The sequence below is a fragment of the Sycon ciliatum genome, chromosome 1 (genome assembly GCF_964019385.1).
Source record: "Sycon ciliatum chromosome 1, ocSycCili1.1, whole genome shotgun sequence".
NCBI lineage: Eukaryota > Metazoa > Porifera > Calcarea > Leucosolenida > Sycettidae > Sycon > Sycon ciliatum.
Window position 1 is genome coordinate 60,933,231 of NC_088643.1, and position 12,229 is coordinate 60,945,459.

A 12,229-nucleotide genomic window follows, 5' to 3' on the forward strand; every position below is an offset into this window, starting at 1 on the left:
ACATATACATGTATTTTTAGTTTGACAGCATATTACAAGGTGGTGGAACACCATGTTCGGAAACTGTGCGCCGTACTACAACCATCCACCTTGTAATATGCTGTCAAACTAAAAAGCGTGTTTCTACAAGACAAGGTTTATCTAATACCATGTGTATGTATGTATGTATGTATGCATGATCGATATTACATGTACATGTACCCAGAATATGTTCTCCCCGGTTTTAGACGAATCTTAGTGGGTGACCTGAGCCAGACGGTTGCAAACCAACAACCTTCCAACTTGGAAGGCTCAGGTTCGGAAAGGTCCAAGAGGGGAAGGAAAGCGCAAGTTGGAGCTAGGTGTCAGGTCGCCGAATGTCTCAGTACTCCTTGTCAGTTTTGTGCCATTTTGTCGCACTCGCTGACTGTACAAGATCTGGTTACGTTGGTGGACAGTTAGTCATTACTCGTTACATTTTGTCCTCCTTTTTTCACAATAATAATAATTAACGCAATAAATAGAGTAAGCTGCGCACTCACGAAAATTTGTCCTTATACAGTAGTAAAATAGCTGTAGCATCGCGATCATCGCCTCTGGCAATGGTCATCTAACGTGTCTAAGGTGTGTACTGCCGAGGTACGGCAATAACTAATCCTGCTCGCGCTTTTCATGCTATTCTTTCTATCCCCGCGCACAGGGATACTGCTGCGCATGCAAAAGTAACGGCCAGCGTCCGTACATGCGCGGCGCTGACGCGTCGGTGCGTTGCTGGGGCCGGGGGGAGAGCGGCCGGCTGACCCCGAATCTGAAAAGAAAAAGGGCTTCAGCCCACTGCCTGCGCTTTTCCAAACTCTGGTGAGCCTGACATCACTGGCCGTACATGGTGCAGCGTGGCACGCACACACACACACACACGTGTCTTCATGCCTGCGCTTGCATACTTGCTATTGGCTATTGCTCTTCTTAGACATCTGTATTCTCCCGATAGCGAGTGACCAACAAGAGAGCTGTTGCTGTTCCGGTTGCTGTTGTTCTTGTACTTGTTCTTGTTCGTTTTTTTTCTTCAATGCAGATGCAGTGTTTGTGGCGGTGGCTGTGATGTTTCCCTATGTGTTCAGGTACCATGCATATGAGCTTCTACCAGCAATCATGAACTTCACCATTGCACTGAAAGTCACCTACAGGTCACCAAACAGTATGAAAACACAGCTGATCACCATCTCGCCAAGTCGACCCATCGGCGCTACCAGCGATCGCAAGGTTTGTGCAATAGCTAGGTCATGCATCTGATACTGGTGGTGGTGGTGGTGGTGGTGGTGGTGATGATGATGGTCGGATGATGGTCGGATGCCTCACATGCGCTCTGTGCAGAGAACCTGCAGTCTTTCGTCATTCTGAATTGAGAAGGAACGAACTGGGCATGTGTACTCAGTATCCATGGTCTTCAGAGCAATGCCGGATATAGAGTTCATGTGTTGCAGTCATAGACTCCGACAAGCAGCTAGACTGTGTGTGTGTGTGTGTGTGACTTCATGGCAGCAGCAGATCTCGTCCATGTGCGGCTACAGACAGTACTGTGGGATGCCAAAGAACGCGGGGCGGGGCGGGAGGGGGGGGGGGGTCAGTCTCCTAGGCTATAGGCCATTCCTATTTTCAATGCACTACAGCCTACTAGTATCCCCTGTCCGATCACCATGTGCATACCGGTATGCCATGGTTGTGCTTGATGAAATCCTCCTAGCCTGTTCGTTCTCCGTCGTCCGACAGTACCGTAGTACGTACATGAAGTCTTGAGGTATGCAGAACTCTGCAACTTGCCCACCTACCTAACTCAGGTCCTGTAGTGTTTTGTATTCTGCAATAGAATGATCAGCTGATCACAGATGTTTTCACTGGTACTACTGCACTGCACTAGGTTGTTGCGGAGTTCCTCGGAGACCTCGCACCTGCTGAATACTTCATCAACCTGCAGAACAAGTACTTGCTGGTACCGAACATCCGTGACAAGCTGAACGACAAGCAGGCGTTTGACCTTGGCTTGGAGCCACTGGAAGTTCTCCAAGTGAATCATGGCATGCCGTACTGGATGCTGGTGGACCGAGATCGGGTGGACTTCAGCGGCCGCTCGTGCAACAAGATTGGCGTCTCCTACACCGGCTTCAAGTTTGAGCAGCGCAGGTGCTACAGTCGGCCATACAGGTACAAACAGGTACATGTATGCTGTGAGAGTAATCTTAGTTAGACGTTGCTCATTTCCATGCTATATGGTGTATGTGCTACCCTGCCCCCCCCCCCACCCTGCCCCCACCCCCCCCCCCTTCCCCCGAGGAGAGTCATAGTGTGCACCTTTAGCAAGTGTTTGCTGTCGTCACAGTAGAGCAATACACAGTGGAGCAATACACAGTAGAGCAATACACAGTAGAGCAATACACAGTAGAGCAATACACAGTAGGGCAATACACAGTGGAGCAATACACAGTGGAGCAATACACAGTAGAGCAATACACGTTTGCGGCATGCAGTACATTTGCGTTGTCAAGAAATGTACTGCCGATTCACGAAGCATTCGTGATTTCATGTCCTCACCTGGAACATAATGAAAGACTGAGCTTGAGCACAAAATCTCAATTTCTCAATTGTGATGCTTGTAGCGTTTTGCATCTAAACTCTAGAATAATGATATTTTCCACACTGGTGCAGAGCTAGAGAGGGGTTTGCAGCAATTTAAATTCCCCATGAAAGTAGTGTATGGTCGTGGAAACAGCTGAAATGTATGATCTCTCGGGGGGGGGGGGGGGGGGCGTTAGCCACTTTACACTTACTTGAAGTGTTTGAAGTATTCCTACATAAAAGGACCTGTCAGTAACTGACTAAGAAAGAAAGGACCTGTCAGTAACTGACTAAGAAAGAAAGGACCTGTCAGTAACTGACTAAGAAAGAAAGGACCTGTCAATAACTGACTAAGAAAGAAAGGACCTGTCAATAACTGACTAAGAAAGAAAGGACCTGTCAATAACTGACTAAGAAAGAAAGGACCTGTCAGTAACTGACTAAGAAAGAAAGGACCTGTCAATAACTGACTAAGAAAGAAAGGACCTGTCAGTAACTGACTAAGAAAGAAAGGACCTGTCAATAACTGACTAAGAAAGAAAGGACCTGTCAGTAACTGACTAAGAAAGAAAGGACCTGTCAGTAACTGACTAAGAAAGAAAGGACCTGTCAATAACTGACTAAGAAAGAAAGGACCTGTCAGTAACTGACTAAGAAAGAAAGGACCTGTCAGTAACTGACTAAGAAAGAAAGGACCTGTCAATAACTGACTAAGAAAGAAAGGACCTGTCAGTAACTGACTAAGAAAGAAAGGACCTGTCAGTAACTGACTAAGAAAGAAAGGACCTGTCAGTAACTGACTAAGAAAGAAAGGACCTGTCAGTAACTGACTAAGAAAGAAAGGACCTGTCAGTAACTGACTAAGAAAGAAAGGACCTGTCAATAACTGACTAAGAAAGAAAGGACCTGTCAATAACTGACTAAGAAAGAAAGGACCTGTCAATAACTGACTAAGAAAGAAAGGACCTGTCAGTAACTGACTAAGAAAGAAAGGACCTGTCAATAACTGACTAAGAAAGAAAGGACCTGTCAGTAACTGACTAAGAAAGAAAGGACCTGTCAATAACTGACTAAGAAAGAAAGGACCTGTCAGTAACTGACTAAGAAAGAAAGGACCTGTCAGTAACTGACTAAGAAAGAAAGGACCTGTCAGTAACTGACTAAGAAAGAAAGGACCTGTCAGTAACTGACTAAGAAAGAAAGGACCTGTCAGTAACTGACTAAGAAAGAAAGGACCTGTCAATAACTGACTAAGAAAGAAAGGACCTGTCAGTAACTGACTAAGAAAGAAAGGACCTGTCAGTAACTGACTAAGAAAGAAAGGACCTGTCAGTAACTGACTAAGAAAGAAAGGACCTGTCAGTAACTGACTAAGAAAGAAAGGACCTGTCAGTAACTGACTAAGAAAGAAAGGACCTGTCAGTAACTGACTAAGAAAGAAAGGACCTGTCAGTAACTGACTAAGAAAGAAAGGACCTGTCAGTAACTGACTAAGAAAGAAAGGACCTGTCAGTAACTGACTAAGAAAGAAAGGACCTGTCAGTAACTGACTAAGAAAGAAAGGACCTGTCAGTAACTGACTAAGCCCGTATACCCCGTATAGCAAACCCCAAGTTGCCAGCTAGCTAAGCGCGGTGTACTGGTAATCTGGTACATCGGTACTGCTTTTGACGGATTCGACGACTGCCGCTCTTCTGAGCTGGACTGCTCTGTCCTGATCGAGATGCGTATGTAACACTGAGTGTGTGACCCCGTGTGTTTGCTGGCTGCGTGTTACCTGCAGCTGCCTGCACGACCAGCCGCAGGCCTTGTGGAAGCGCGATGTGGTGAGTCGTGTCTCTCATGCAATCAATATACGCTGTTAACTTAACACGGTCACATACCGTGCTGATGTGCCCACTTTGTCGCGGGAAAACATGATAACAGCTGTGCTGTTGTTGCGGGCGCGACACTTGCACAGTGCGAGCCGGGGCCACATAATAAGTACCTGTGCATGCCCAGCTCTCTCTCTCTCTCTCTCTCTCTCTCTCTCTCTCTCTTTCTCCGTCTCTCTCCCTCCCTCTCTTTCTCTTCTCTTCTCTGCTCTCTCCATCTCTATCTCTCACTGTCCCTGTCACCCTCTATGCAGGATCTAGACAGGCAGCATGGTGGCCGAGTCAGGGGCGACTTCCTGGTCAAGAACTTTGGCACCATTCAAGAGGACAAGTTTGGTGCTCTGGAAAACAACACAAACATCACCTACCTGTCCTTCCTGCCCCGGGACCGACGTGAAAGCATAGTGACTATGCAGATTGATGCCGACGATCTCATCATTATCTCCAACAGGTAGGTAGGTGCATGTAGCGGTTACATTGTAGCTACTCTCTATACACTGCGTATACTGTATTGCATAGTTGACTGCATTCTATAGTCTCCTGCTCATGCTAGCTCAGTCTGGCATCCTTGGTAACAACAGGCCCTGATCCCACTAAACCCTAATCCAAAGTGACTGTATGCTGTGCTGCTGGTGCTCAGCACTGCTGCTGCTGCTGTCGTGCTGATAATGATGATTGTGCTTATGTGAAGTCTGATTGCCTTGATCTGGAAATTTACAAAGCACTGCTGAGCAATGCCCGTTTGAAATGAATTGCTGAACGCTGTGCACAGTTTCTGTCACGGATGCATGTACTGCTTCACTGAGTTGTCCAGAGTACTGAAGTAGCCCTGCTGCTTCTGTTCCTGCTGCTGCTGCTGGTGCTGCTTCTGTTCCTGCTGCTGGTGATGGTGTTGGTGTTGGTGCTTCTGTTCCTGCTGCTGCTGCTGCTGCTGCTGCTGCTGCTGCAACCTGCATGTCACCTGACTGCCTATTCAGGAGTCCTGGACTGCTGGTCAGCGTGACGACACACAACTTTAAAAGTCGAACTCGCGACGGAATGATGATGGTGCAGATCCAAAACACCGGTTATGTCGCTGCAGAATATACGGTCAGTTCCGTAGCCAGTGGCACACCCCCAGCCAGTCATAAGTAGAGCGCAGATTGAGCATTTCACTCCTGCTACTGCAGTAGTTGAACACTCTCCTTTGCTGTTTGCAGTACGCAGAGCTCACTGACTTGGCAGTTTGAGCACTCTAGCAAGGTGCATTATGGGCCTGGCTTTGGAATTTCATTTTTCATTGCTATCAGGTTCGGCCTCATTTTTCTCTGTGCTGCGCAGATGGGTCCACAAAGGACGAAACAGCTCCGGCTGTCTGCAGATTGGGCACATGTAGAGTTACATAGGTCTTCAAAGTACTACACCCTCATACACCCTCATACACCCTCATACACCCTCATACACCTTCATACACCCTCATACACCCTCATACACCCTCATACACCCTCATACACCGGCTATGTTGAGTGGCAAAATGTGGACAACATGCTGGCGTATACAATACACATGTAACCTACATCATGGCATTGGAGTTGGGTGGTAGGTCCACAACAAAGTGCAGGTTTTTACCACTGTGGAGTAAACATTGTGTGGTCGTGCTGGTGCTGGTGCTGATGGCGTGTCTTGAACTTCTACAGTGTTTGCGTGCGGAGTTGACGTCTCATTGTGTGTGCTCATGTCCACCCAGTACATGTGCACCCAGTACATGTGCACCCAGTACATGTGCACCCAGTACATGGGAGTACATGTGAGTACATGTCCAGTGGATCAGGCACTGTCAGTTTCCTGTCAGAACTTTCCGGTAGAATAGCCAGCCGAGCAGCAAACATACACGGGCGCACGTAGCTTAGAAACACGGCCATACATGAACTGAGCTGTGCACACCGGCACACTGATCTGCAGGACGGGCGGCGGAAGAAGTTTTTGATTGGTCCGGCCACACCATCGTCCTTCATGCGTTGTGTAAGATATGCTCGGTACACATGACCTCTTCGGCAGTAAAAACACGCTGGTGGCCAAACAGTTGGTCTGGCCATGGCCTGGCCAATCGGACTAGTTCCCCCATTCCTGAACCTTTGCACACATGCTCTGATCTGTGCATACATTGACGATCTGTGCACACCATACATTGATCTAAGCCGCATACATTGATATTGGTGATCTGTGCACACATGCACTGATCTGTGCGTACAATGATGATCTGTACGTACAATGATGATCTGTATGTACAATGATGATCTGTACGTACAATGATGATCTGTGCTTACTTGTACAATGATGATCTGCGCTTGCATTGATAATCTCAGTGCACTGTCATTCTCCTTGTCCCCAGGTAAGCGTAACAAACTGCAGCGATGGCATTGCAGGTATTGCTGCCCAGGTGGCCACGGTACAGCCCGGGCAGAGCCGCATGCTCACCTTCCAGCTGCACCAGAGCATACAAGATGAACGTGTCAACTACTGCCTTGGTGAGTAAGTGCAATGTCAACTACTGCCTTGGTGAGTAGCTGGAATGCATCATGTCCGCACTGATGTGCATCATGCAGGGCCGCCGGAACCGCTCAGGCTGGTCCGGCCATGGTCGGACCACTTTCCCAGCTGCATGGTCCATGTGATTCACGCAAAACCGGTGTAAAAACTTATTCAGAGGTACATGACTGTATACTGTGGACATTGTCATGTGCTTCCAAGTACATTGTAGCTCAGAACTCCGTGACGAAGATTGAAGATTGTTCTGCAGCACGACCTCCTGAGCTTACCTGCGCCTTCCACCAAAGTAGCACCAGTCACTCCTATCAAAAATGCAGCATGCACTAGTCAACATTGGAAACGAGCGAAAACATCGCACAACACAGAAGGAGACTCGATCCAAAGAGATAAGATCGAGGAAGCCGAAACATAGAATCGTTCGTTCGATAATGAGGCAGTCGATGGGAGAGGTCGGCACGAGATCATAGTTACTAAATAGGTTAAAAAAACGTTCTTTTTTTACCTATTCCTTACAGTGCACTAGTGCACGCTACTAGTGCTCAACCTCTTGAATGCTCTTGAAGTTTAGCGTTAATTAAAAGTAAAAAAGAGGACCATAAGTTTACAATTTATCCGTTTTGTCCAACACTAACGGTTTTAAGCAGAATACTGTTGAGTCAAAAATGTGCAACAATTAGCACAAATCTCATCAGCCAGTTTTTGTGCTAATTGTTGCACATGTTTGACTCAACAGTATTCTGCTTATAACTGTTAGTGTTGGACAAAACGGATAGCTTGTAACCTTATGGTCCTCTTTTTTTTTGATTTTAATCCTTGGCTCTCCATCCGAGTTAATTAAAAGGAGCAACTTATATTCGGGAAAATAGGCAATGTGTCTAGCCACCGCCAGGGCCCATGGCTACTATTGGTGTCGGGGTCCCAACGCATCCCAACACTCAACAGTATACTATCAGTTATAGTTACATTACATTATATTACTGAAACGGAAAGCCATCTTTGTCTCCAACAAAAGCAACAACTCGCGGAGCAACCAAAGAACAACTAAACTGAAAAGAAGAACCACATGGTTCAAAACCAATACACAAACCCGGCCCGTATCGCGTATGCCAGCGACACGTGCATGAAAGCAAGTACAGAATGCAGAAAAGTAGCTTGCATGAAAAGTGCGTAGTGTTCACACCTGTATGCTCACCCGCACTACAACTCGCGTACTATACAAGGGACTAGTACTGCGCAGTAGGCACGCATTCAAATAAGCTGTAGACATGCACTGCATAAATCTCCAAGTCCTCGTACAAACTGTGGAGTGCTGCAAAGGTACAAATAAATAAATATCAAACAAATATCAATGTGCAGGTCAGCGACAGCTACAGCACAATTGTTTGCTTGTATGTGCTGGAGCATGAACTTCAGGTGAAAAGTTCATGGCTGCTACAATGTACATGTACATTCATTCTGTATTAGGGGTGAAAGTTGGCATTGAGATCCCAAGTTCGAGTACTCTGATCTTCTCCGATCGAATATTCGAGTATTCGAGTATTCTTGATACCATAAAAATCGCACGCCAAGGGCCTTAAAATCACATGTTACGACCCTGATTGAATCAATTGGCAGTCCTTTTCTCGAGTGTATTGTTTGGTGGGTCATTTGGGCTCTCTCTCTACTCGTGTACAAATGTTCACCACACACTCTGCACATCAATGTCTGCTGACTGCTGTTCTGAAACTGCAGACTCCTGTGGTAAATGCACGTACCATGTATGAGCGAGTACTCTGATATATTCCGAGTACGATTATATTTGAAAAATCCAAACGAGTATTCGAATATTCGGTATAATTGTTTCACCGAATCTGTATACATGTGTGTGTGTGTGTGTGTGTGTGTGTGTGTGTGTGTGTGTGTGTGTGTGTGTGTGTGTGTGTGTGTGTATGTGTGTGTGCGTGTGCACCATGTCTGTACGTATTCAGTCAAATTGTTTGATCAGGCACAAGCTGAAATCGACTCGAAGGCTGCCTTCTTCACCACTCTTTCGGATTGTGAGTGTCTTGGTCGGTCGGCCACCTGTGGTAAATGTGAGGTAGGTAAGCTGGCTTCAAGCCTAAGTATCAGACCTTCGCCATTACAGTACAGCACTGGTATCACATCAAACAAATCATGTGCATGTAGACTAACGGCTAGATGACAAAACCGCACAATCAAATCATTGACCTTGGGATCATTGTTTGCTTGGCCTGGGGCTGCCAATGTAAATGTACACAACATGTGTTTAATAATAATAGTCTTCCATCAGCAGTTGTTCTTGATCTTGATCTTGTTCCTGTTTCAAATATATTTTTTTAATTTTATTCCAGTGGTGGCATGTGGCCAATTTGTTGTTGTTGTTGTTGTTGTTGTTGTTGTTGTTGTTGTTGTTGTTGTTGTTGTTGTTGTTGTTGTTGTTGTTGTTGTTGTTGTTGTTGTTGTTGTTGTTGTTGTTGTTGTGGCTGGTTCAGTGTGATGGTACGAATGGAGAGAAGTACACATTGGACGTGATCGACGTTGCCACAAACCGCAGCGTGAAAGCGGCAGTGGGCATCTGCGGCTTGTCGGACGACTGGCTGCCGGACTTCTCCAACTTCACGCGCATCATGGAACAGCCGCCGCCGACCCTGTCCAGCCAGTTTCTAGCATATCTGCAGCGGTGGTATGTCCTGCTGGCAATCGGCGTGCTCGCACTCATCCTGGCCGGGGCACTGAAAATGTGCTGCGAGGGCTACTGCTTCAAGCGCGACCTGGATTCGCTGATTGTCAACAGGCTCTTCTTCGATGGTCCGCCAAGCCGGCATCGGCCACGCGAGCAGGTCTACTGGTAAGTAACCGTTAAAATAGTTTCTGTGTACCTCTCTCTCCCCTTACATAATCTGCAGACAACATGCTGTTTCGGCCTTTGTGGCCTCATCAGCTCAGAACAGAGAAAATGAGGCCGAACTTATCTGTACCTGCACATGCTCCCCAGTTTGTGCAAAGTAGATACCGGTACATGTACAGTACATGTACAGCACATGGTCATCGTGACATGTACCACCGTAGGCAAAATCTCACGGCTTTCTCTCTTTATCACTCGCCTGATTGCTGTCATTGGTGAGGCATGCTCTGGAAGTCCAGTTTCCCGCCTCACCAGCCATCTTTACCTCCTTCACGGCAAAGATTTAGTCCATCATCGCTATAGATATCTTCTCAGCTGAAGAATCTTTGTGTGTGTGTGTGTGTGTGTGTGTGTGTGTGTGTGTGTGTGTGTGTGTGTGTGTGTGTGTGTGTGTGTGTGTGTGTGTGTGTGTGTATTTCATATCGCAGTCCACATCACGACCGGCCAAAGGATATCCGTCAGATGATAGGCTTCATGTTCTTCGTCTACCTACCCGTGGCAGTGGTCATGTCCGCCATGCTCATGCTGGTGCGTGCCGTCCTGGCTCTGTATCGCCTGTACATGCAGCGTGATATGCTACAAGGCCTGGCACTGCTCTCCACGCACCTCAAGCCTCATCCACAGCATGGCGAGCCGCCTCGCTCCCACCCCACCGTGCCTGCAATGGCCCAGGATGATGATGGCGATGATGACGATGCTACTACTGCTGGCGAAGAAATACAGGGAGGGGAGGGAAGAAGACACTCGGGTGCCACACTCCTTCGCATGACGACACAGAGTGATTCGGATGGCCGGTTGGCCACGTCCGACGGGCCAGAAAACGAGATCTCTTTGAGAAACAGACGGCACCAGCGCTCTGGCCATGCTAGGTCAGAGCAGCCGTTGACGCAATCGAGCGCGCCAATACCCAATGCTGCCGAGTTTGTCCATCTCGACAATAGCAACATGCAGCATGAAAGCCAAACGCAGCCCAACTCAGACTTGGACTCAGACTCCGGCCACGGCGCTCGACAGCCGTTGTTGACACATTCCCAAACAGTGTCATCGGCAGACTCTAGCAAGCAGACATGACCATGGGAGATGAGCCACTTTTACAATATTCACATACTAGTACCCAGAAAATAATAATGAAAGACTATGATACTGGGGTCAGGACAAATGAGACAACTCCTGAACAGGGGCTGCATCGAGCAGGAGTTACAGGTCAGAAGATGCCGCAATAGCTTAGTACAAGTCATAGCTTAGTACAAGCACAGCTAGCTATGCTTGGTAGTGTGAGTGGGCCGGTGTTTCTAGACAGCCACGGTAATCAAGCCGCCATGTGGAAGTGTGAATGCTTGAGGCAAGATGAGAAATCAACACTCGCCGGTCTTTAGTGGATCACTTCTACCTTGTGACACATGTACTTGTACTTCAAAAGGAAGAAAGAAGGACTGTGCTGGTACCGGTAGTTGAAGCCACGCCGCGTCCTTCAAGAACTGATGGCTTGGCAGGTTTCTGCTCTGTAAAGCCAATTAAACATCTCATGCAGCAAACATCAGAAACACTTAGGACACTGGAAAAACCGGAGTTGAGTCCCTTCTGCTGCTGCTGCTGCTGCTGCTGCTGCTTTCATTGGTTTTCTCAGTCATCGTTTGCTTGCGAAGTCACACATTGTACTGGATGTAGTACAGTAATCCTGCAGGCATGTTACCTACAGGTTCACTGTACGTACACACAGTCTACACTGTACAAACATACAGGAGGCCATGAGATGTCAATACACTTCAGATTTCACAACCGTATGTATACTTCGAAGTATACATACTCGCTCGCTTTGCCAGTATGTGCTCATTCTATTTTCTTTGAATCGTTCCTTGCAGTGTTTCCGCACCGATGGGTGTACTTGTAGTAGGCACATGCACGCACGTACGCGCACACATATACGCACACACGCACACACACACTTTCTCTCTCTCTCTCTCTCTCTCTCTCTCTCTCTTTCTCTCTGTTGATTATTTCTGTGTCTCCGTCTCATCCATTCGTACTTCGGTGTATGCCATTGAGGGTCAAATCACGAGAGAGACATGACAAGCCCTACGTTATTGCCCAGTAAGTCAAAGGAGCTTTCCAACCCAGTTCATTTAACACCTGCAACAGCCAATTGATTTTTCTTTTCACCACGAGTTGTGGACGTAAAATGAATAATGAAGTTTCCGGTAAAGTCCGCGGCTTCCACACATGCATACGTGCTCATGACTGTACATAATATTACTTATATTAGTATAGTGTACATGTAGCTGTGCAGGCAACATCATGAACACACCCTTCGCTTGCTGATAACCTCTAC

The 12,229-nt window shown here is 47.2% G+C and overlaps 1 protein-coding gene across 1 annotated transcript; it reads left to right on the forward strand.

Moving 5' to 3' along the window:
- Positions 1 to 682: 682 nt before the first annotated feature.
- LOC135804702 (uncharacterized) lies at positions 683 to 12,228 on the forward strand. Its single transcript, XM_065318642.1, has 10 exons — positions 683 to 837; positions 1,101 to 1,242; positions 1,898 to 2,181; positions 4,376 to 4,418; positions 4,721 to 4,917; positions 5,444 to 5,555; positions 6,838 to 6,973; positions 8,963 to 9,072; positions 9,488 to 9,843; positions 10,329 to 12,228. Exons 1-10 carry the CDS (start codon positions 722 to 724, stop codon positions 10,969 to 10,971), a joined length of 2,139 nt encoding a protein of 712 aa, XP_065174714.1. The 5' UTR covers positions 683 to 721; the 3' UTR covers positions 10,972 to 12,228.
- The last annotated feature ends 1 nt before the right edge of the window (position 12,229 follows it).